Genomic DNA, 25,663 nt, shown 5'->3' with positions numbered 1-25,663 from the left:
TATATCAAAGTTTGCAAATGACACTAAGATAAGTGGCAGAGCAAAGTCTGCAGAGGACTGTGAAACTTCGCAGAGGAACATAGATACTTTGAGTGAGTGGGCAAAGGTCTGGCAGATGGAATACAATGGTAATAAATGTGAGGTCATCCATTTTGGGAGGCGTACCAGTAAAAAAGATTATTGTTTTAATGGTAAACAGTTGCAGAGGGACCTGTGCATGAATCACAGAAGGTTGGTCTGCAGGTACAAGAAGTATTTAGGAAGGCAAATGGAATTTTCTCCTTCATTGCTAAAGGGATTGGCTTTAAAAGCAGTGAGGTTATGTTGCAGCTGTACAAGGTGCTGGTGAGGCTACACCTGGAGTACTGTGTGCACTGTTGGTCTCCTTACTTGAGAAAGGATGTACTAGCACTGGAGAGGGTTCAGAAGGTTCACTAGGTTGATCCTGGAGTTGAGAGGGTTGGCTTATGAGAAAAGACTGAGTAAACTGGCATTATATTCATTGGAATTCAGAAGAATGGGGAGGGTAGCATACAGAAACATAAAATTATGAACGGAATAGAGAAGATAGAAGTAGAGAGGATGTTTCCATTGGCAGGTGAAACTAGGACAAGAGAGCATGGCCTCAAAATTGGGGGGACCAGATTTAAGACTGAATCAAGAAAGAACGTCTTCGCCCAGATGGTTATAAATCTATGGAATTCCTTGTTCAGGGAAGTAGTTGACGCTACTTCAGTAAACATTTTTAAAGCTAAGACATTTTTTTTTGAACAGTAAAGGAATTAAGGGATACAATGAGAGGGCGGGTAAGTGGAGCTGAGGCCACAAAGATCAACCATGATCTTATTGAATGGCGGAGCAGGCTCGAAGGGCCAGGCGGCCTACTCCTGCTCCTAGTTCTTATGTTCTTATGAGTCTGTGCTGTAGCCAAGTCAAGTGATTTGTCCCACTACTAGCTCAGTTATACTGATATCAGGTGGCTGTCTCTGTGTGTCCATCAGCCTCTTCACACTAGGAGACTATCCACCACGTAGGCCTGAGATGAATCTGCTGAGGTTCATGATAGGTCCCCTAAGGGCTGGTGGCCTTGTGTGGTTTTCAGCAACAGAGCTGCTTTAGGGGTGTGGGGGGGGTTGAACCAAAGGATCCTGACCTTTATCATCCATGTCCATCCTAGCCATGGCCCGGCCAGCAGTAATCCTGAAGGCTTGTTGAGACAGTGCTGGGTCACTTTGAAATCTCTGGCCTCTGTGGCAGTTGTCTGAGCATCCAGTTGTTTCTGACACAGAGTATTTTGATTAAAAGTGTCTCTGAAGTTGCTAAAGCAAATAAAGAATATAAATGCTATGGTAGCATTGATCACAAGATGGCTAGAGTACAGGAGCAAAAGAATTGAATTGTACAGCATGCTGGTGAGACTGCCCCCAGAGTATTGTGTGTCGTTCTGGTCTCCGAGTTGGGGGAGGTTACATTTGGTGTGGGGGTGGTGCAGCTGACAATCATCAGACTGATTCCCAAGATGGTGGGACAGTCTCAGGAGGTGAGATTGAGAATACTGCGCTTGTACTCTCTGTAGTTTAGAAGAATGAGAAGCGACCTCAAAGAAGTTTGCAGAATTCATAAAAGCATGCACAGAAGAGATGTTCAAAGGATGCTTCCCCTAGTCGTGGGATCGAGAGCCAGGCGACACAGCCACAGATTAAAAGCAAGCCGTGTCGGAGCTTCTCCACTCAGAGGGTGGTGAATCTGGACTTCTCTATCCCAGAGGACTTCACTCATTATGTAAGTTCAAGAGAGAAATTGATAGAATTCTTGTTCCTAATTTTATCAAAGAATGTGAACATAGCACAGGAATATGGTGTTGAGGTGGATGGTCATTCATGATGTAGAATAGCAGGGCTTGAGTGACTGAATGGCCTACTCCTGCTACTTTATTCCTATGAGAGAGTAATACTGCTCTCTTGTAACCACCATATCATATGAGGCAGAATAGCTCTTTCTGGTAAGTGATGACATTAAGTTCTTCCAGAATCACCACTGTGACCACATTCAAAAAATCACAGCTAATTCACACAGTGCATCCTGACTGTCTTCCAAATACTGAAGCAAACTCTATAGAATCCTGTTCCTGACCTCTAGCGGCATCTTCTAGCACTTCTCAGATCCTAGTATCCTACGCATGCAGCAGTTCCTGTCAAGGGCAATATCCTTGGCTGGTTCTTGATCCAACTAGGAAGGATACATTGCTGGATTGGACATTGGGGAATGAGGTAGGCCAGGTGTCTGTGTACAAACACTCGGTCTACAAGATGATGTTAGAGTTAGAATCTGGAGTCAAACAAAGGGACAGGTTACTTCAGATTACAACAGGATCTTGATCAGATGGGCCAATGGGCCGAGAAGTGGCAGATGGAGTTTAACTCAGATAAATGTGAGGTGCTGCATTTTGGGAAAGCAAATCTTAGCAGGACTTATACACTTAATGGTAAGGTCTTAGAGAGTGTTGCTGAACAAAGAGACCTTGGAGTGCAGGTTCATAGTTCCTTGACAGTGGAGTTGCAGGTAGATAGGATAGTGAAGAAGGCATTTGGTATGCTTTCCTTTATTGGTCAGAGTATTGAGTACAGGAGTTGGGAGGTCATGTTGCGGCTGTACAGGACATTGGTTAGGCCACTGTTGGAATATTGCATGCAATTCTGGTCTCCTTCCTATCGGAAAGACGTTGTAAAACTTGAAAGGGTTCAGAAAAGATTTACAAGGATGTTGCCAGGTTTGGAGGATTTGAGCTATCAGGAGAGGCTGAACAGGCTGGGGCTGTTTTCCCTGGAGCATCGGAGGCTGAGGAGAGACGTTATAGAGGTTTACAAAATTATGAGGGGCATGGATAGGATAAATAGGCAAAGTCTTTTCCCTGGGGTTGGGGAGTCCAGAATTAGAGGGCAATTGGTTTAGAGTGAGAGGGGAAAGATATAAAAGAGACCTAAGGGGCAACTTTTTCACACAGAGGGTGGTACGTGTATGGAATGAGCTGCCAGAGGAAGTGGTGGAGGCTGGTACAATTGCAACATTTAAGAGGTATTTGGATGGGTCTATGAATAGGAAGGGTTTGGAGGGATATTGGCCAGGTGCTGGCAGGTGGGATTAGATTGGGTTGGGATATCTGGTCGGCATGGATGGGTTGGACCAAAGGGGCTGTTTCTGTGCTGTACATCTCTATGGCTCTAAATGTTGTTCCAATAAGATGGGCATGGGATATATATCTAAATTTTTTTTGGGAAGGGGTATAGGGAAATAGGAATAAGCATGCTTCCATCCAGAAAATGGCAATGACCTGGAACTCACTGCCTATGCAGGTGCTGGAATATGCAGGTGAGCCATCACTTCAGAAGGAAATTCAATGGGCCCTTGAGGGAGCTGAAATTGCAGAGCCTGGGACATAGAGTGAACAGTTAGACTGACTGGACTGTTCTTTAGAGAGTCAGCGTGGACTGAATATGCCATAATGGCTCGATGGCACTGCTATAACTTAGCAAAGACTGCACAGTCCATTTTATAATGGGTTAATTACTTGTTCTTTGTTATGAGTCAAATTTGCTGAAATTGCAGAATTATTTTCTAAACATAGGAGGCAAATTAGTTTTGCCAATTTCCTTTCCATTTAGACTTCCTCTAGCCGTTCCTTCTATCTGGCAATGTGTCATACTAAACATGGCTACATTAGTGGCAGCAGCCTGGTCCTCCTTCTCACAATCTGGCATCCTTCTCTCATGCTGTTCTGGATACTTATGAGCGAGTCATTCATTTTGGCATGGCTGAAGGCTGAGCATGATCCTTTCTCCTCCCAGATCTTTCATTCAAACATTTCCAACTGACGTTATTCAATTTTAATCGAGAGCAGGAACTCTTGAAGACAGTAATCCCTTCACTAATCCATGTACATGGAAACAAATTGTCCCTTAAAAGCAATGAATTAGTGCTTGCGCTGTTTTTGTACAGCTGAGAAAGGAAGTTGAGCTTCTCAGTGGGTACTTAAACAGGAAGGGAAATAATTAACCCCTTATACACTCAATAAGGTTTCCTTTGTGCTCAAAGATAATTAATTATAAATTATTAAAGATCCTTATTCATGATCCTTCACACTTTTAAATTTGAGATGAATCTCCTAAAGAAGAATTTGTAGACTTACACATAAGCTCACCAAATACTGTTCAGAAAAAAAGATAGGTTCATATCTCACTTCGTGTGGTTTCTTTTTGCTTTCACTGGCCAGTCAAAAATCTAGCAGGATGGATTCACTGTCCTCCAGAATTTTTAGTGAGACTAACATCAGGTAGGTTTATACTTCTGTCAGATTATTGCTCAGGTTGAGAAGAATAAAATCCATTGCATGTATCTTCAAAGAAGGAGGATAAAAGACCACATAATTTCAGAAAAAGGCAACCATGTTCTTGAGAGCAGTGGTATTGGGAAATTCAGTGCATTGTATGAAGAAAGAGATTGTTTTCTATTCCTGGACATTGCTGGCTGGGATAGCTTTTTTGCCCATCCTGAATTGCCATGGGTAAGGTGTTGGCAAGCTGCCTTCGAGCCATCAGTCCTTGGGCCACTGGTTCATGAGGAACTGCACCATTAGGAAGAGCTCAAATTGTTGATCCAGTGATAGTGGAGGATATCTGATATAATTCCAGGTCAGAATGCTGTGTGACTTGGAGGGGCACTTGCAAGCACAGGTGTCTCCTGCTGCCCTTTTCCTTCTACTATTAAACATTGCAGGTTTGGAAGGTGTTGTCGGGCAGTCTTGGTGAGTTACTGCAAGTTGTAGATGGTACACATTGCCGCCACTATGCGTCAGTCTTGAAGGGAATGAATGCTGAAAGTGATGAGTGTGGTGCCAATGAAGCAAGCTGCTTTGTCTTGTCTGGTGTCAAGCTTCTTGAGTGTTGTTGGAGCTGCACCCATACAGGAAAGTGGGGAGTATTCAACCACATTCCACCAATTGTGCCTTGTAAATGGTGGGCAGTTTTGGGGAGTCAGGAGATGTGTTATTTGCTGCAGAATTTCTAGCGTTTGACCTGTTCTTGTAGCCACAGAATTTATGTAACTGGTTCAGTTCAGTGTCTACTCAGTGGTTACTCCCAGGACGTTGATGGTGGGGTTTAAGGTGATTGTAATGCCATTGAACAACAAGGGTTGATGATTAGATTCTCTCTTGTTGCGGATGGTCATTGTCTGGTACTTGTGTGCAGCAAATTTTACTTTCCACTTATCAGCCCACACCTGGATATTGTCAAGGTCTTGCTGCATTGAACATGGACTGCTTCAGTATCTGAGGTGTTGCAAATGGTGCTGAACATTGTGCAATCATCGGCAAATATCTCCACTTCTGACCTTATGATGGAGGGAAGGTTGTTTGTGAAACAGAAGATGGTTGGACCTAGCACACTACAATGAGGAACTCCAGCTAAGATGATTGACCTCCAAACGCCACAACTGTCTTCCTTTGTGCTATGTATGACTCCACCAGTGAGAGTTTTCCAATGAATCCCCTTGACTCTGGTGTTGATAGGGCTCATTGATTTCCATACTCAGTCAAATGCTACTTGATGTCAAAGGCTGTCACTCTCACCTCAGCTCCTTAGCCCAGCGTTTTTATCTATGTTTGGACCAAGGCTGTAATGGTGTCAGGAGCACAGTGACCCTGGCAGAACCCAAACTGAGTGTCAATGGACAGGTTATTGCAAAGCAAGTGCTGCTTGATAGCACTGTTGATTACTCTCTATCACTTTGCTGATGGCTGACAATAGACTGAAAAGACAGTAATTGGTCAGTTCAAATTTGTTTGCTTTTGTATACAGAACATACCCATGTAATTTTCCACAATGCATGTGGAAGTTTTCATGTAGAAATAATAATCTTCCTTTTCAGCAATATCTCTGAGACTCCATTGCAATGCCTTACTGCATTATGTATGCATTCAATGAAGGAAAAACTTCCTTGGAAACAAAAGTACCTTTTCGAAATTAAGTTGTTACTTCAACTTTTTTTAGAAATGATCTTTACCACAGAAGTGCTGGTTTGTTTGTTTGTTTTTTGAACAATTAAGCCAGAAGCAATAAGCTCTAAATATTTTTGAACAGTATGTTTGAGTCAAGTTTTCAATTTTATTTAAGTACATTTTAAAAATGTTTTAGTGATGTGCTCTCCCAGAAAGAGGTCAGGAACTGGTGAAAGAAAGGTGCAACTTTCAGAAGGCTATGAACAAAGCAAACGGAAATGAAGGTGAAAGTCGAGCAACCCTGAGTTTCTGGAAGTTTTAGCGGGTGAAAGGTTTGAATTTATGTAATAGTCTTCAGGATTATCGGACTTTTCAAAGCATTTTCCAAACAATACCTTTTGAAGAATAACTGTTGGGATCTCCAGATTCACGTGTTAAAAGTGTTTTTCTCTCTCTCTGATAACAGTGTATGTGATTGGTTTGACTTCCCAGTAAGTTATTTCTCTCATGCGTGTGTTGACTGATATCGGGCTCTGAAAGCCTTCGGTTCGCTGACCAGCCTTGTGTGTGTGTGTGTGTGTGTGTCAATATTAGCAAAAGGTTTACAGGCCCGTCCTGAAGCTGGCGGGATGGCAGCATTGGGAAGCATTAGGAACAAAAACAGCCCAGGCGGGAGGAGGGAGCAGTGAAAGCATCAAGCTCCAGTTCAACACACGTGACAAACCTGTTTACCAGAAACTATAAAAGGAACAATACTGTCAGGCTCTCAGAGAGAGGGGGAGCAGGGAGCGCTGTTCCGCAAGTGGGGACTTGACCGGACAGGAATCGCGGGAGCTGCTGGATCAGAGGAGACCCCCTGAAGCTGTGGCTGACATCGCCAGACTCCAGACACTGTCGGAATGGCCACTGAGCTGTTCAGCAAACAGCAGACCATCCAGCTCCGCCACAAACACATCGGGTGAGTACTCTGCAGCTACGGCGGCAGTGATGGTGTCAGGAAGCTGCTGTCCTGGGGTTTCACCCTGACCCTGACCCTGACACTCCGGGAAGCTGCTGTCCTGGGGTTTGACCCTGACCATGTCCCTCCCTCCGGGAAGCTGCTGTCCTGGGGTTTGACCCTGACCCTGTCCCACCCTCCGGGAAGCTGCTGTCCTGGGGTTTGACCCTGACCCTGTCCCTCCCTCCGGGAAGCTGGTGTCCTAGGGTTTGACCCTGAACCTGACCCTCCGGAATCTGCTGTCCCGGAGTTTGACCCTGACCCTGACCCTGTCCCTCCCTCCGGGAAGCTGCTGTCCTGGGGTTTGACCCGGACCCTGTCCCTCCCTCCGGGAAGCTGCTGTCCTGGGGTTTGACCCTGACCCTGATCCTCCCTCCGGGAAGCTGCTGTCCTGGGGTTTGACCCTGACCCTGACCTTCCGGGAAGCTGCTGTCCTCGGGTTTGACCCTGACCCTGTCCCTCCCTCCGGGAAGCTGCTGTCCTGGGGTTTGACCCTGACCCCGTCCCTCCCTCTGGGAAACTGCTGTCCTTGGGTTTGACCCTGACCCTGTCCCTCCCTCTGGGAACGTGCTGTCCTGGGGTTTGACCCTGACCCTGTCCCTCCCTCTGGGAACGTGCTGTCCTGGGGTTTGACCCTGACCCTGTCCCTCCCTCCGGGAAGCTGCTGTCCTCGGGTTTGACCCTGACCCTGTCCCTCCCTCCGGGAAGGTGCTGTCCTGGGGTTTGACCCTGACCTTGTCCCTCCCTCCGGGAAGCTGCTGTCCTGGGGTTTGACCCTGACCCTGTACCTCCCTCCGGGAAGCTGCTGTCCTGGGGTGTGACCCTGACCCTGACCCTGACCCTCCCTATGGGAAGCTGCTGTCCTGGGGTTTGACCCTGACCCTGTCCCTCCCTCCGGGAAGGTGCTGTCCTGGGGTTTGACCCTGACCCTGCCCCTTCGGGAAGCTGCTGTCCTGGGGTTTGACCCTGAACCTGTCCCTCCCTCCGGGAAGGTGCTGTCCTGGGGTTTGACCCTGACCCTGTCCCTCCGGGAAGCTGCTGTCCTGGGGTTTGACCCTGACCCTGATCCTCCCTCCGGGAAGCTGCTGTCCTGGGGTTTGACCCTGACCCTGACCTTCCGGGAAGCTGCTGTCCTCGGGTTTGACCCTGACCCTGTCCCTCCCTCCGGGAAGGTGCTGTCCTGGGGTTTGACCCTGACCCTGTCCCTCCCTCCGGGAAGCTGCTGTCCTGGGGTTTGACCCTGACCCTATCCCTCCCTCCGTGAAGGTGCTGGCCTGGGGTTTGACCCTGACCCTGACCCTCTGGGAAGGTGCTGGCCTGGGGTTTGACCCTGACCCAGACCCTCCAGGAAGGTGCTGTCCTGGGGTTTGACCCTGACCCTGACCTTCCCTATGGGAAGTTGCTGTCCTGGGGTTTGACCCTGACCCTGACCCTCCGGGAAGCTGCTGTTCTGGGGTTTGACCCTGACCTTGTCCCTCCCTCCGGAAAACTGCTATCCTGGGGTATGACCCTGTCCCTATCCCTCCCTCCGGGAAGGTGCTGTCCTGGGGTTTTACACTGACCCTGACCCTCCCTATGGGAAGCTGCTGTGCTGGGGTTTGACCCTGTCCCTATCCCTCCCTCCGGGAAGGTGCTGTCCTGGGGTTTGACCCTGACCCTGACCCTGACCCTCCCTATGGGAAGCTGCTGTCCTGGGGTTTGACCCTGTCCCTATCCCTCCCTCCGGGAAGGTGCTGTGCTGGGATTTGACCCTGTCCCTATCCCTCCCTCCGGGAAGGTGCTGTCCTGGGGTTTGACCCTGACCCTGACCCTGACCCTCCCTATGGGAAGATGCTGTCCTGGGGTTTGACCCTGTCCCTATCCCTCCCTCCGGGAAGGTGCTGTCCTGGGGTTTGACCCTGTCCCTATCCCTCCCTCCGGGAAGGTGCTGTCCTGGGGTTTGACTCTGACCCTGACCCTCCGGGAAGCTGCTGCTGCTGCATTTCCAACTCTGTGTCAGTCAATAGCAACAAAAAACCCAGAAGCTGCTGGAAAAGCTCAGCAGGTGTGGCTGCATCTGTTCGAGAGAAGTCAGAGTTCCCACTTTGGGTCCAGCAACCCTTCCTCAGAACAAAAATCGCTTTGTTTTTCCAGCAATTTCACGTTTTTGTTTATGGTTTCCATACTCCGTGGTTCTTTTGCCTTGTATTCAGCATCTGTCACATTTCTTTCCACTGCCCCTGACTGTCCCTGCAGACTTGTTGCTGGTGTAGCCTTTCTCCCTGAGTGAGCAGCTTTCGCTTCGGTGCCTTCATCAACAGCTCGGTGAGGGATCCAATGGGGTGGGGTGATAGAAACAGTGGGTCACACGGGTGTGGTGTAGAATAACCTTATATAAAATTTACAGCGCAGGGAAAAGGTCATTTTGCCTGACAGGTATCTTCCACAGAAATCCCCGCCCATCCTCCTTATGTAACACGTGATCCTCTCTCTTAGCCCTGACATATCTGTCTAGCTCTTCAGTGTACATCTTCTCATTTCAACGACACCGTTTAATGTGGGTTCCACATTAGACTGTAAGATATAGGAGCAGAATTAAGCCATTTCTGCTCTGCCATTCAATTCTTGGCTGATATGTTTCTCAATTTCTCCCAGTAACCCTTGATCTCCTTACTAATCAGGAACCTATCTCTGACTCAAATACACTTAAAGACTTGGCCTCCAGTTATACCGGGAAGAAGAGAGACAAACAGAGTCAAAGTTCCTGGGTGATGAGCTTTCACCTGAATTGGAAGGTATTGGAGATAAGGAGCTACTGTGCTCATAAAAAGGGTGGCAGGACTACACATGGAGGAACATCTGTATTTAACAGACTGGGAAACACAAATTATAGAAGTAAAAATAACTGCAAATGTTCAGGATCCCAGGCAGCACCTGAGTGTTTTTTTAAATTGTCCATTTATATAGTGCCTTTCAGACTTTTAGATGCCTGGTAACACTGTGCAGCCAATGAAAGATTTAGAAAGAGTGTAATGCAGGAAATGTGACAGTCAGTTTACACACAGCAAGCTCTCACGCATCAAGCATATTGTTCAAAATAGGTGAACATCTGGAATGTTTGGGAGTGGAATATCTCCTCATCTGAGCAGATGCAGTGGAGTCAGAGAAACTGGGAGAACGGGATGGCGTTCTTGCAGGATGTGGGGTGGGAGGAGATGTAGTCCATAGTTATGGGAGTCTGTGGGTTTATAGATTATATTACAGTGTGGAAACAGGCCCTTCAGCCCAACAAGTCCACACCGACCCGCCGAAGCGCAACCCACCCATACCCCTACCCCTACATTTACCCCTTACCTAACACTACAGGCAATTTAGTATGGCCAATTCACCTGACCTGCACATCTTTGGACTGTGGGAGGAAACCGGAGTACCCGGAGGAAACCCACGCAGACACGGGGAGAACGTGCAAACTCCAGACAGTCAGTCGCCTGAGGCGGGAATTGAACCCGGGTCTCTGTGAGGCAGCAGTGCTAACCACTGTGCCGCCGTGCCGCCCACCAAACGTTCGTCTGGAGACTGTCACCAAAGATGGAAATGGAGAGGTCAAGAAAGGGGAGGGAGGTGTCCAAAATGGACCAAATGAATTTGAGGGCGAGGTGGAAGTTGTTGGCGAAGTCGATGAACTGTTCCAGTTCAGCCTGGTTGCAGGACATTGCGCCATTACAGTCATCGATGTAACAGTTGGTGCACATGTCCTGTGTAGGTACGGAAGAGGGACCATTCAACATAGCCGACAAAGAGGCAAGTGTAGCTAGGGCCCATCTGAGTGCCCATAGCCATCCCCTGGATTTGGAGGCAATGGGAAGAGTTAAAGGAAAGGTTATTGAGGGTGAGGACTAGTTTGGCAAGGCGGAGGAGGGTATTGGTGGACGGAGACTGGATGGGTTTGTTGGAGAGGAAGAAGCTGAGGGCCTTATGGGCTATGGAAGTGTACAATGACTGCATGTCCATGAGTGAAGATAAAGCGCTGGGGGCTGGGGAACGGGAGGTTACTGAAGAGGTGAAGGGAATGGTTGGAGTTGTGGAAGTTGGTGGGACGTGCCTGGACCATGGGGGAGAGGATGGAGTCGAGGTAGGACAAGATGAGTTCGGGGGGCCCGAGCATGCCGAGATGATGAGTCGGCCGGGGTAGTTGGACTTGTGGATCTTGGGGAGTCGGTAGAACCAAACGGTGTGGGCCTGGGGGACAATAAGTTGGAGGCAGTGGAGGGGAGATCACTGGAAGCAGTGAGAGCACGGACAGTGCGAGTAATCGTGGTCTGATGGGTCGCGGCAGGGTCATGGGCCGGGGAAGGTAGAGTGTCGGAGAGCTGGCGCTCAGCCTCTGCAACATAAAGGTCCATCCTCCAGACTACCCCCCCGCCCTGCCTTTGTCAGCAGGTTTAATGGTGAACCGGGGATTGGTGCGGAGAGAGTGAAGCACTGCACATTTGGAGGGGGCGAGGTTGGAGTGGGTGGGGAGTAGGGGTGGAGAAATTGAGGCAGCCGCTGTCACGTGAACAATCAGCAATGAAGAGATCTAGGGCAGGCACGAGGCTGATGGAGGGGTGACCAGGTGGATTGAATTGAATTGAATTTATTGTCACATGTACCGAGGCACAGTGAAAAGCTTTGTCTTGCGAGCAATACAGGCAGATCCCATAGTTAAATAGCATCAATAAGTAAGTAATAGGTAAAGAGTGGCAAGAACCAAAACACAGGTACAGGTGAATGTTAAGAGTTTGAGTCCATTCAGTATTCTAACAACAGTAGGGTAGAAACTGCTACAAAACCGGCTGGTGCGTGTGTTCAGGCTTCTGTACCTTCTCCCCGATGGTAGAGGTTGTAGAAAAGCATAGCCAGGGTGGGATGGATCTTTGAGAATGCTGGCAGCCTTTCCTTGACAGGGGGCCTGGTAGATGGATTCTATAGATGGGAAGTTGGCCTTTCTGATTGTCCGGGCCGAGTTCACCACTCTCTGTAATCTCCGATCTCAAATGGTACAGTTGCCATACCAGGTAGTGATACATCCAGACAGAATGCTCTCAATGGCGCACCTACAAAAGTTGGCAAGAGTATTCACTGTCATGCCAAATTTCCTCAGCTGCCTGAGGAAGAAGAGATGTTGGTGGGCCTTTGTAACCAGTGCATCCACATGAACAGTCCAAGAAAGCTTGTTGTGGATAACCACTCCCAGGAGTTTGACTCGTTCCACCCCTGTGCTGTTAGTGTATAGGGGGGGCATGAGTAACACCCCACTGAATGATTTCCTTGGTTTTGCTGGCATTGAGAGCTAGGTTGTTCTCAGTGCACCATTTTTCCAGGCCTTCCACTTCCCGTCTGTATTTTGTTTCGTCGCCATCTGAGATTCAACCGACTATGGTGGTGTCATCAGTGCACTTGTAAATGGCATTTGGCAACGCAGTCATGGATATACAGTGAATACAATAGGGGGTTGAGTATGCACCCCTGGGGGGCTCCAGTGTTGAGTGTTTGTGAAGATGAAATATTGTCCCCAATCTTCACTGATTTTGGCCTGTGGGTCAGGAAACAGAGGATCCAGTTGCAGAGAGTGGGGCTTAATCTGAGATCACTAAGTTCAGTAATCAATTTCAAGGGGATAATAGTGTTGACTGCAGTTCAGCCTTCAATGAGTTGGATTCTTACGTAGCTGTTCTTGGTGTCAAGATGTTCTAGGGAGGAGTGAGGGGCAAGTGATATGGCATCTAACGTGGATCTGTTGGTCCGATAGGGAAATTGGAGTGGGTCAAGAGTAGTGAGGAGGCTGGAGTTGATTAATGCCATGCCATGTCATTCCTGAAGAAGGGCCTGTGCCCGAAACGTCGAATCTCCTGTTCCCTGGATGCTGCCTGACCTGCTGTGCTGTTCCAGCAATAAAGTTTCAACTAATGCCATGACCAGCCTTTCAAAGCACTTCATGACCACCGATGTTAGGGTCACTGGGCGGTAGTCATTGAGACATGCTGCATGAGCCCTCTTAGGCACAGGGATGATGTTGGCTCTCTTGAAACAGGCAGGGACAGTGGCCTGCTGCAGGGAGAGGTTGAAGATGTCCGAGAAGACCTCTGCCAGTTGATCTGTGCATGCTCTGAGAGCACGGCCTGGTATTCCGTCTGGTCCCATCGCCTCCCTTGGATTCACACAAAGGAAAACTGATCTGACCTCTGATGCAGTGACTGTTGGGACAGGTTCGTCTGGACTTGTCAGAATAGTTGCTACCTCTCCGCCGAAACTCTGCTCAAGCGAGCATAGAAGGCATTGTGATGATCTGGGAGGGATATGTCATCGTCAGCTATCTTGCACTGTCTCTTTTTAGAACCTGTGATGTCATTCAGTCCTTGCCATAGTTGCTGGGTGTCTGTCTGGGTCTCTAGTTTGGATCGGTTTTGGTCCTTGGGTGTCTTAATGGCTCTGCGAAGGTCATACTTGGATTCCTTATATTTTAGTGGGTCTCCTGATCTGAAGGCCTCACATCTGGCTCTTAGCAGGTTCTGTATGTCCTGATTCATCCAGGGTTTCCTGTTGGGAACACCCAGATTGACTTCCTTGGTATACAGTCCTCCATACACTTGCTGATAAAGTCTGTGACGATGGTGGCGTACTTGTCCAAGGTACCTGCGGACTATTTGAACATGACCCAATCAGCTAATTCCAGACAGCACTGGAGTTGATCCTCTGCTTCCTCCGACCAGCACTGAACCTGTATCCACGAGGGGGGTCTCCTGCTTGAGCTTTTGCCTATAAGCCAGGAGAAGAAACACAGCATTGTGGTTGGAGTTCCCGAAATGAGGGCAGGGAATGGAGCGATGTGGTCAAAAATGTTCGGGTCCCTGGTGGGGCAGGTAATGTTCTGGTGGTACTTGGGCAACACCTTCCTTAGATTGGTTAAGTCACCAGTTACAATAAACAGGGCCTCGGGGTGTTCTGTCTCCAGGGTGTTAGTGGCTGAGTACAGCACATCCAGAGCTTCTTCAACCTTTGCTTGTGGCGGTATGTACACAGCAGTTAGTATAGCAGCGGTAAATTCCCGTGGTAGATAGAAGGGGTGACACATGATGGTGAGGAGTTCGAGGTTTGGGGAGCAATGGCTGCCCAGGGTTGCAACGTCCGTGCACCACAAGTTGTTGATTAAAAAGCAAACCCCTCTCCCCTTTGACTTACCTGAGGACGCTGTGTGGTCCATACGATGGATAGAAAAACCATCAGCCTGAAATGCGCAGTCGGGAAGGGTTGGGTTGAGCCAGGTTTCTGTGAAGCAGAGTGTGCAGCAGTCCTGCAGTTCATGCTGGAAGCTGAGCCGTGATCTGAGTTCATCCATCTTGTTCTCCAGAGATTGTACATTTGCTCGGAGTAAGCTAGGAAGGGGGGTCTTGAAACCGCATAGTCTCAGTCTTACTAGCAGGCCGGCACACTTACCCCGCTTCCTCGCAGGTTTCTTACATTTGAGTGGTCCGGTAGTCTGGTGGAATGGATTCTGACTGCTCCCAGTTAAGTGATCCTTCCAGGACCCTGTGGAGCAGGGAGTTTGCAGTTTAGTGTATTTTTGCAAAGGGTCTGCTTAGGACCCAGAGTGACAGGTAATTTACTGTGTGGTGGGTACGGGATTCATTGAGGATTGCTGGGGCAGGAATGTGAGCCCTTTCCTGAGGACAGACTGTTCGGCCTCGGAGATTTCGAACCTCCCTTCCCAGCCCATCACTCTCCCTTCCATTCCTCTGACCAACCCTTCCTTCCAGCCACCAACCGGATTCATTCCTCCATCGACCAACCAGGTCATACCCTCAACCTATCCCTATCTCACTAACCTCCCCCACCCCCCCACCCAATCTGCATCTCCCCTAACACCCACCCTGAAGAAGGGTTACACCCAAAACGTTGACTTCTCCACCTCCTGGTGCTGCCTGGCCTGCTGTGTTCTTCCAGCCTCCTGGTTGAAGCCTGGGATGGCAGGATTGAAATCTGAAGAGAGGCTGGATCAATTGTGACTATATTCACGAGATGTTGAAGAATGGGGGTGGGGGGAGCAATCTCATAGAAACCTTTAACATTCTAACAGGACTAGACAGGTCAAAACATTAAATGTTTTCTAGAAGGAGTTAGATATGATTCTTAGGATTAAAAGAATCAAAAGGTATGGGGAGAAAGTGGAGGAGCAGGGGAGCTGGTGGCTAGTGGTATTGTCTGTGGATTAACAGTCCAATGATGCAGGTCAAGCTCTGGGAATCTGGGTTCAAATCCTGCCACAGCAAATGGTGGAATTTGAATTCAGTAAAATTCTGGAATTAATAGTCTAATGATGACCATGAACCCATTGTTAAATGTTGGAAACACCCATCTGGCTCACTAATGTCCTTTAGGGAAGGAAACTGCCATCTTACCTGGAATGACCTGCATGTGACTCCAGCAGGTGGTTGATTCTTAACTACCCTCTGGGATGGGCAACAAATGTTGGCCTAATCAATGATGTCCTCTTCCCATGAATGAATATGAAAAAAACATAGTAACTGGGCACTGAGTTGAATTCATATTGAATGGTTTGACAATCAAAAAGCCTGATGGTCTACCCCAACTCCTATTTTCTATGTTTCTTTGACATCTTCCCAGATCTCTCTTCTCCAGTTTGGACAGACTTGGACAGGAGATTCCATTGAGTCAGAGGTGCTGTTACATTATTTCAGAGGTTTTGAGGATGTTCTTGAAGCATTTCCTCTGTCTGGTAACTGCTTGCTGTGATGAAGCTTGGAGTAGAAAGTTCACTTGGAAAGTCCTGAGTTAGGAAAGTTGAATGATGTGGCCCATTGTGGAATGAAATGATGTGGTACATCTGATTGACTGTACCCAGTGCCTCGATGCTGGGGATGTTGGTCAGAAAGAAGACCCTGATATTGAAGCACCTATCCTGTCAGTGGATTCACAGGATTTTGCAGAAGAATAGCTTGCACTTTTTCTCCTGAGAGATGTCTGCTCTCTATTTTCCATAGGTTTGACACACACAGAAGGACAGGTGGCACTGTTAAGGGTGGCACAGTAGCTCAGTGGTTAGCACTGCTGCCTCACAACACCTGGGACCTGGTTTTGATTCCAACCTTGGGCGACTATCTGTGTGGAGTTTACACATTCTCTCAGGTTTTCTCTGAGTGCTCCGGTTTCCTCCCACAATCCAAAGATGTGCAGGTTAGGTGAATTGACCATTCTAAATTGCCTATAGTGTTCAGAAATGTATCGGCTATGTGTGTTAGTCAGGGGTAAATGTAGAGTAATAGGGTAGGTGAATGGGTCTGACTGGGATACTCTTTGAAGGGTTAGTGTGGACTTGATGGGCCAAATTGATTGACTGTTACCCAATAGGCTATGAACTTGATGCCAGAGTTGAGGTTTTTGTCGTCAAATGCCTCAGATGGCCAAAGGCACACTGGAAGTGATGCTATATTTCATCATCAAAAAGCAATATAATAATAACCAGATTATCTGTTTGGTGTTGCTAATTGAGGAGTACATTTTGGCCAGGATGCTATGTGTAACTCCCCTGCTGTAGTGCCACTGACCTTGTCTGTCATCTGAAAGAGCAGATGGTGCTTCAGTCTAACAATTCTTCCAAAAGACAGCACCTCCCACAGGCAGCACTAGAGAGTCAGCTTATTTAATGTGTTGACACAGGGACCAGTTGGGCAGTTGGGGCTGAGTCAGGAGCATTAGCTTAAATTCCCTACAGTGCGGAAACAGGCCATTCGGCCCAACAGGTCCACACTGACCCTCCGAAGATTAACCCACCCAGACTCATTCCCCTACTAACGCACCTATCACTATGGGCAATTTAGTATGGCCAATTCACCTGACCTGCACATCTTTGGACTATGGGAGAAAACCAGAGCACCCGGAGGAAACCCACACAGACAGTCACCCGAGGCTGGAATCGAACCCGGGTCCCTGGTGCTGAAAGGCAGCAGTGCTAACCACTGAGCCACTGTGCTGCCCTATTCTTTAAGTCCAAAGATTGTGCATTCAGTCCTCCTCCAGAGGCTTGAGCACAAAATGATAGCCGATTCAAGGAGTTTCACAGAGAGCAGTCTGCTGTTTCATTTCATACCCATTCTGGGAAGAACAGTATTATAGACAGTTTCACAAGTGTGTCTTTAATGTGTGAACTGAATAAGGATGAAAAGGAAGAAATCCATGCATCTGGGGATTTGGGTTGAGGTGAGATGCTCTCTGAGGGTTGGTGTAGACTCAATGGGCCGAATGGCCTCTTTCTGCACTGTAGGTTTGATTCTATAATGTTTTTTGTTTCATGTCAATTATTCTCTGGGCTTTTGTATGGTTTCCAGACCTTGAATACACAATGTATCCAGCCAGGCGAAAGTTATGACTATAGGTGCTGGAGATTAGAGTCAAGATTGGAGTGGTGCTGAAGCAGGTCAGGCAGCATCCAAGGAGCAGGAAAATCGATGTTTCAGGCAGGAGCCCTCCATCAGGAATCCGGCCTGATGATGTATCCAGCCAACCAATTGGCATCAACAGTTAATTGATTCAATTCAATTGAGACTCAAGGCCAAAGTCTACTTTGACCTATCACCATCATCTTTCAGACATGCATTTTGATCATGCTGCCTGTTTAATGCAGGAAACCAACACTAACTGAATTCCCCATGATGTTTCAGGATGAAACACACAGAAAAATACTTTGGAACATCTTCGTGGTTTAAGGAGCCAGCTCACCACCAGCTCTCAAAGATAATTAAGGATGGACTATAGGTGTTCATCAGTCAGCAAGGAACACATACTGGGCACAAATAAATAACAAAAAGAATATCCACCATAAATCAAATTTCTCATAGACCTCTCTTCACAAGAAAGCACATTAGTATCCAGCGCAATCTCAATCCACTGAGTTAATAGTGGAATTCCTGGAACTAAGTTAAGATACACGAGTACCAGCTTCCAACCTGTGCTGGTAGATTTTGGGAAGATTTTCTGGAATGCACCTTCCTTTCTGCTGAAGCATGTACCCCCCTCAGTCCACACATTTGGTTAGAGGGGATGAGTTCACTATATGTTCCCTGGTCTCAGTGGACCTGGTATTAAGTGTGGAGGCTGGAACATGGAAGCTAAATCAGCCTGCAAGAAGGTTCAAGTGTAACTTTCCAGACCAGGGAAATAACTTGGACTCCTGAAATAAAATAACCCTTTTTGGGGAGAGCTTCATCGTAGAAAGCCACAAATCTTCTCTGTGGATGGAAACAAGCAGTAATTTGTGTGGGATGCTGACCACTCACGATGCCGATAATGATTTTGTCTGTAAAATGATATATCAGTATAGGCACCTTGATATTCAAGTCTAATATCTTCTCTCTCCCACCACTGATTCTATTTCTATGGTGTCCTTGGAGCAATGTAGGACAGGAACAGGATGAAACATCAGGCTCTTGAACTACTTTCTAACTAAGTTATGGCTGATTTGTACCACAACTTCAGTTACTGCCCTTTGCTCAAGTATTTAGATATCATTCCCCATCAAAAACCTAGCAATCACAGCCTGTGAACTTCAATTACTCCAGCCTTTTGGGAATAAGACAGTCTTTGGTTTCCACCATCCTTTCTGTGAAATTGTGCTTTCTGATTTTCATCATAGCTCTAATTTTGAAACATTGTCATTGTTCTGGGTTCCTTCAGATATATGAACTGCCAAGTTGATAATCCTATGCAATTTGAAGTCCCTAGTAATGGGCTATGATCCTGGTTGGTAACCCTCAAAAGGAGGTGGATGGGGATCCGGATCAGAGATTAATTTTATTTTTCCAAACTTGTCAAATGCAACTCCAACCAGCGTCTCTTGTCAGTTTTAAAGAGACGCAACAATGACTGCTAAATGGTGGTGGTGGGGGAGGGTCAGCAAATGTATTTTGTTCATGCAGCTGACAATCGCTGGTTTAACGTGAGTTAGAGGTTTAACTGTGTGCCTGGTTGTATTTTCCAGGCATCTTTGTTGTTGAAAACAAGGACAGTTTTGGAAAGAAGGTAACTGAGCTACACAGCACGATGTGGGCCAGGAGTCACTGGAGTGCCTCACCCTGACTTCTCACCACCACTCCACCTCTCACCCATCAGTCATCTTTCATGTTCAAATATCCCAAAGGGTCTAAGCCAACACTCCCGTTTCCACTCCATCTCCCCACCCCTTTGCCACCTTCCCTCCCCACCCCCTGACAACAGAGGTCAGAGATCAGATTTAACGATTCCCACCAACACCTCGACCCAACTGCAACTGAAAACAGGGGCCCAGTTTGTGGATTTGACTTGCAAGCTCCAAAACACAGTTTCTTTCTGCCTCTGTCTCTCTCTCTCTTCGCGCTCTCTTCTCTCTCTCTCTCTCTCTCTCTCTCTCTCTCTCTCTCTCTTCCTCCCCTCCCAGCAGATTGTCAATCCAGCCAATTTCAGTTTGAGAACCTGGTAAGAAAAAGAGAGTGAAGCATAGAACTGTCCAGCACAAGAACGAGCCCTTCGACCCACAATGCTGTGGTGAACATGACTCCAAACTAATCCATTCTGCCTGCCCTTGGTTCATACCTCTCCATTCCTTGCATATTCATGTTCTTATCCAAAAGTGCCTTTGGCACCCTAACGTGTCTATCTCCACTACCCCCTGGCAGCACACCCCAGACTCTTATCACTATTTGCGTAAAAACCTTTGAACTTTCCCCCTCTCACCTTACTTGCATGCCCCCTAGCATTTTAAAACTTCATAGCAAGTGAGGAGTTGTACACTTTGAAATTTGTCAGTGGAAATTCTGCAGCCCTCCCTACATAATCTGTCACTGTTAATATCCAGGCCTCAAAAGTTCAGATTCTTTTAAAATGGCCTCTTAATCCCTCAGTTTCAACTTGGCCAAAAAAAATGATTTCGAAACATGAAACCTTTGATCACCACTGTTCAAAATTAATTGATTAGATAAAACTTGTTGAACTTTACAGTATTGCAAAATGTATCATGCTAACATCTCAACTAATAAATTCTACAGGAACAGTGATTATAGGTGTGGCCAGTTCCTTTAATATTCACATTGTTAATACTTGAAGCATTATTTTAGCTTTTTCATCAACAGTCAATGGGCACTCAGAATTGCCTTTGCCAACTACTGGGAAGGGTCACTTTTAAGTTATATAATCTATAAACATTCAGATCTTTGTCTTGTACTGAACCACAGAAAAGTGTTTTTCACCTTTTGACCACTTTCATTTGTTTCTGATCAGGCCATCATGCAAGGTGTTCTATTCAAAGGACCCGCTCAAGATAATCCGTGCCCAGGGCCAGTACATGTATGATGAGAATGACACACCGTTCTTGGACTGCATTAACAATGTAGCTCATGGTAAGATACAGCTGTTTTTAACTACTTACATTGCAAAATTCCATCAGATTAAGGCAAAATTGCCAAGTTATATGAATCAGGAACAGGGGTGACCTTATAAAGGTTTATAAAATTATGAGGGACATGGATAGGGTAAATAGACAAGGTCTTTTCCCTGGGGTGGGGGAGTCCAAACCTAGTAGGCAAAGGTTTAAGGTGAGGGGGAAAGACTTAAAAGGGACTTAAGGGGCAACTTTTTCACGCAGAGAGGGGCGTGTGTATGGAATGAGCTGCTAGAGGAAGTGGTGGAGGTTGGTACAATTACAGCATTTAAAAGGCATCTGGATGGGTATGTGAATAGGAGGGTTTGGAGGGATATAGGCCAAGTGATGGCAAATGGGACGAGATTAATTTAAGATTTCTGGTCGGCATGGACACGTTGGACCGAAGGGTCTGTTTCCATGCTTTACATCTCTATGACTCTATGATTAGACCATTCTGCTCCTTCAGCCTGATCCACCATTTAATATGATCATTGCTGATTCAATTGCAATCACAAATCCTCATCCTGCCTGCCCCCATAACCTTTCAGCCCCTTTCTCAGTAAGAATCTATTTACCTTTGCCTTAAAAATATTCAAAGACTCTGCTTTCACCATCTTTTCTGGAAAAGAGTTCCAAAATTTCCCAACCCTCTGAGAGAAAAAGTTTTGCTTAATCTTGGTGTTAAATGGACAAAGTGAAGACTACAGATGCTGGAGATCAGAGTCGAGAGGGTGATGCTGGAAAAGCACAGCAGGTCAGGCAGCATCTGAGGGGCAGGAGAATCACCGTTTCGGGAATGAGACTTGTGGGCCATTGCTGAGAGATAAATGGGAGGGAGGTAGGGTTGGGGGGAAGGTAGATGGAAAAGCGATAGGTGGATGAAGGTGAGGGGGGAGTGATGGACCGGTCCAGAGGGCAGTGCCGAGTTGGAGGCTTGGGACTGGAATAATGTGGTGGGGGGGGAGGGAATGAGGAAGCTGTTGAAATCCACATTTATCCTGTATGGTTGCTGGGTCCGAAGACAGAATATGAAGCGTTCTTCCACCAGGCATCGGGTGATAACGATTTGACGGTGGAGGAGGCCCAGGACCTGCATGTCCTCGATGGAGTGGGAGGGGTAGTTGAAGTGTTCAGCCACAGGGCGGTGAGGTTGGTGGGTGCAGGGGTCCCAAAGATGTTCTCTGAAATGATCCACAAGAAGGTGTCCTATCTTCCCAATGTAGAGGAGACCACACTGGGTGCAATGGGTACGGTACCAAACCATCATCTCCCAGACCATCCACAACCTCATCACCTCTGGGATCTCCCACCCACAGCCTCCAACCTCATTGTCCGTGAACCCTGCACTGCCCAATTCTACCTCCTACTGAAGATTCACAAACCTGACTGCCCCACTCGACCCGTTGTCTCAGCCTGCACCTGTCCCACTGAACTCATGTCTTCCTACCTCGACACCGTCCTGTCCTCCTTAGTCCAGGAACTCACCACCTATGTTCATGACACCACCCATGCCCTTCACCTCCTCCAAGATTTTCGTTTCCCTGGCCCCTAATGCCTCATCTTCACCATGGACCTCCAGTCCCTGTACAAATCTATCCGCCATGACGAAGGCCTCCAAGCCCTCTGTTTCTTCCTCTCACGACATCCCAACCAGTACCCTTCCACCAACAGCCTCATCAGCCTGGCTGAACTGGGCCTCCCCCTCAACAACCTCTGCTTCCAATCCTCTCACTTTCTCCAAACGAAAGGGGTAGCCATGGGCACCCGCACGGGACCCAGCCATGCCTGCTTCTTTGTCGGGTATGTGGAACACAGACACCACCCCCCACCTGTTGCTCCACTACATCAATGACTGTATCGGTGCCACCTCATGCTCCCACGAGATGGTTGAACAGTTCATCAACTTTACCAACACCTTCCACCTCGACCTCAAATTCACCTACACCATCTTGGACACCTCCCTCCCTTTCCTGGACCTCTCCATCACCACCCCATGGCTGAACACTCCAATCCCCCTCCCACTCCATCAAGGACATGCAGGTCCTGGGCCTCCTCCACTGCCATACTGTTACCACCCGACGCCTGGAGGTAGAACACCTTATATTCCGCCTTGGGAACCTGCAACCACACAGGATAAATGTGGATTTCAACAGCTTCTGCACTTTCCCTCCCCCAACATTATCCCAATCCCAAGCCTCCAACTCAGCACCGCCCTCCGGACCTTCCGTCACTCCCCCTCTGACCTATCACCTTCTCCCTCACCTTCATCCACCTATCGCTTTCCCAGCTACCTTCCCCCCCAACTCCATCCCCCTCCCATTTATCTCTCAGCCCCCCGGCCCAGAAGCCTCATTCCTAATGAAGGGCTTATGCCCAAAACAGCGATTCTACGTTAAATGGATAACTCTTGATTTTGAAACAATGACCCCTAGTTCTCAATTCTCCTATAAGTGAAAGCATCCTCTCCACATCCACTCTGTCAAAGATCACTCAGGACTTCATAGATTTTGATCATCTCCTTATTAATTCTCTTTGTTTTATTAGTTTTTAGTTTTTTTAATATTCTGTCCAATCTTCTGACCTTCTGCTTATGTTTGCACAATCATTTGCTTTTTCTTTAAGCTTAACACTGTCTTTGCCATTTCTAGTCAACTGTGGATGATGTCCCTTGAAATTTTTCTTACCCATTGGAATGTGTCTGTTCTCTGTATTTTGAAATATCCTTTTAAACACCTGTCACTGTATCCCTGTTAACCTATCCTTTAACCTAATTTGACATCTCACTTTAGCGAACTCCTGTTTCCCTGTCCTCATAATTGCACTCCCTTAAAATGGGAAACTCCCCTGTCCCTCAAATTGAATGTAAAACTCAATTACAATATGGTCATTGCTACCTGGTTGTGTCATCACTATGAGATCATTAATTCATCAATCAATTAATCATTAAGTTGAAATCCCTTCCAAAACACCACCTGATGCTAGATTAGTATTTAATTTTTAAATATGAGTTTGATATATTTTTGTTAAGCAAATGTATTAAGGGATATGGGCCGGAGGAAGTTATGTGGAGTTAGGCCACAGATCAGCCATGATCTCATTGAATGGCAGAACAGGTTTGAAGTCCGAAATGACCTATCCTTGTTCCTGTGTAATCCTGTGCCATTTCACAATATCAGGTCAGCTATAGCTGATTCTCTGATCAACTTCAAAACATGCTTTTCTATGAACTATCCCAAAAATATTCTATGCGTTCCTCATCTAGGCTAACTTTATCTATCTGACTTTTCCAGTCCATAACTTAATATCTAAATCTTTATTTGAAAATGCAAAGGAGCTGACTGATGGCAGGTAAATAATTTTTTAGCTTTGTACTTTACATTTGCATCAAGCACAGAGTTAAGGGCAAACGATTAAGCTGCAACTCAGTAATGAATTGTGAATGCAAAGTGCTTGGCTGTCTCATGTCTGATTCTAGTTTTTTTAGATTAGATTAGATTCCCTACAGTGTGGAAACAGGCCCTTCGGCCCAACCAGTCCACACCGACCCTCTGAAGAGTAACCCACCCAGACCCATTTCCCCCTGACTAATGCACCTAACACTATGGGCAATTTAGCATGGCCAGTTCACCTGACCTGCACATCTTTAGACTGTGGGAGGGAACTGGAGCACCCGGAGGAAACCCACGCAGACACGGGGAGAATGTGCAAACTCCACAGTTTGTGAAAACTGTGATCTTGCGTCTTGTAACAAACTGCTTTGTCTTTATCGGAAATGGCTAGTATGAAAAGCGACAGTCCAGATGTCATTCGGTGCATTTTTTTGACATTAATATCAAGTTGAGGGAGTTTGTTAACTAGGCAAGTATTCTTGCTTTATTGAAAGCAAAATCTTAAAGGATGCAAAAAATGGAGGAATGTCTAGATTGCAATGTAATTAAATATATGCTGAGGACTCCATACCAACTACAGGACTGTCGTGATTTCAATTGTGAGTGGCTGATCATGAGCAAGATCAAGTGTTCCATTTTGTGCAAAGGGATAGTTCACCCTTTGTTATGATCAAGTTTTCTTTTCTATTGAAATATCCTTTATTCATTTTTTTTTGTTAGTGGGACATTGTCACCCGGACGTGGTGCAAGCTGCTGTCAAGCAGATGGAACTGCTGAACACAAACTCTCGATTCCTGCATGATAATCTCGTCCAGTACGCTAAACAGCTCACTGCCACTCTCCCTCAACAACTTGCAGTTTGCTACTTTGTCAACTCAGGGTAAAGTCTGGCCAATATTAGATATTATTTGCATGCTTTTGAGAGCAATTTGCGATCGGGGATTGTACACGTACACATTTTTTGAAGGCATTTGAGGTCAAGTTGTGATGTTGGGAACCCAGCAAGGTGAAAATGTTGATTTCAGAATAGTCTTAAAAATTACTTTGCAGGTATTGGTGCAACCAATGGTCCAAGCTCCCTTAAGGATGTACATAAATTATTTAGACAAGCAGGAGGCTGAAAGAACACAGCAAGCCAGGGAACATCAGGAGGTGGAGAAGTCAATGTTTTGGGTATTTCTGGACTAGATGTGGGGCTAGGGGGAGCTACAGAGAAAGGGAGAGAGAGAGTGTAGAGGTGGGGTGGAGAGAGTACGATAGGTAGACTCCAGTAGTGGGTATGACTTGGTTGGTCATGAGGGATGAATCTGCATGCTGGAAAGAAGGGTTCGTCAGTAGAATGGAAGAGAGGAGACGGGGCTGGAAAGGGAGCCAGCGGATGGTTGGGAAGGTTATTTGAAATCTCCACATGAATTATTTGTCCCTTGCCATTGATGTGTCCTCTCCCACTTTTCATCTGTGGTTGTACATCTACATTGACATGAGACAATTGTGAATAAAAGTAACTGAATTCTGCCATGTCTGTCTGTGCTTATGCTGAAGATGAAAAGACAAATTGATGATGAGAATTATGTCCAGCTCATTGAATCCAATTTCCACTGTAGCTAACTGTATTCCTTAATTTGACCCAGCATTCACACAGTATAAAGGTAGAACACCATAGTCTTACCTGACTGGTTTCTCATGAGAGAGAGAACTGGTGATGGTTTAGCCTGAGTGACTGCAGTGAGTGGGGAAGGGAAATCCTGAGCTGGTGCAGGAAATGAATCCAAGCTGTTGGCATCACTCTGCATCACAAACCAGCTGTCCAGCCAACTGAGCTAACTAATGTCATCACACTGTATACCCTATTG

General features: G+C 46.9%; 1 protein-coding gene across 2 annotated transcripts in view; it reads left to right on the top strand.

Moving 5' to 3' along the window:
- Positions 1-6,756: 6,756 nt before the first annotated feature.
- The window catches only part of LOC122552249 (ethanolamine-phosphate phospho-lyase-like), a 40,858-nt gene continuing 21,951 nt past the window's right edge, over positions 6,757-25,663 (top strand). For both annotated transcript variants that reach the window (XM_043694942.2, XM_043694936.2), the window contains exons 1-3: positions 6,757-6,953; positions 20,280-20,398; positions 24,531-24,690. In XM_043694942.2, coding sequence (XP_043550877.2) covers positions 6,895-6,953; positions 20,280-20,398; positions 24,531-24,690 — 338 coding nt within the window. In that variant the 5' untranslated portion in view covers positions 6,757-6,894. The remainder of the gene's footprint in view (positions 6,954-20,279; positions 20,399-24,530; positions 24,691-25,663) is intronic.

This window comes from Chiloscyllium plagiosum, unplaced genomic scaffold, assembly GCF_037043375.1.
Source record: "Chiloscyllium plagiosum isolate Xiang-an unplaced genomic scaffold, Cpla_swu_hap1 HiC_scaffold_1, whole genome shotgun sequence".
In the NCBI taxonomy this organism is placed as follows: domain Eukaryota; kingdom Metazoa; phylum Chordata; class Chondrichthyes; order Orectolobiformes; family Hemiscylliidae; genus Chiloscyllium; species Chiloscyllium plagiosum.
Note: the sequence above shows the minus strand (reverse complement) of the source record. Positions and strands in the feature narration are given on the sequence as shown.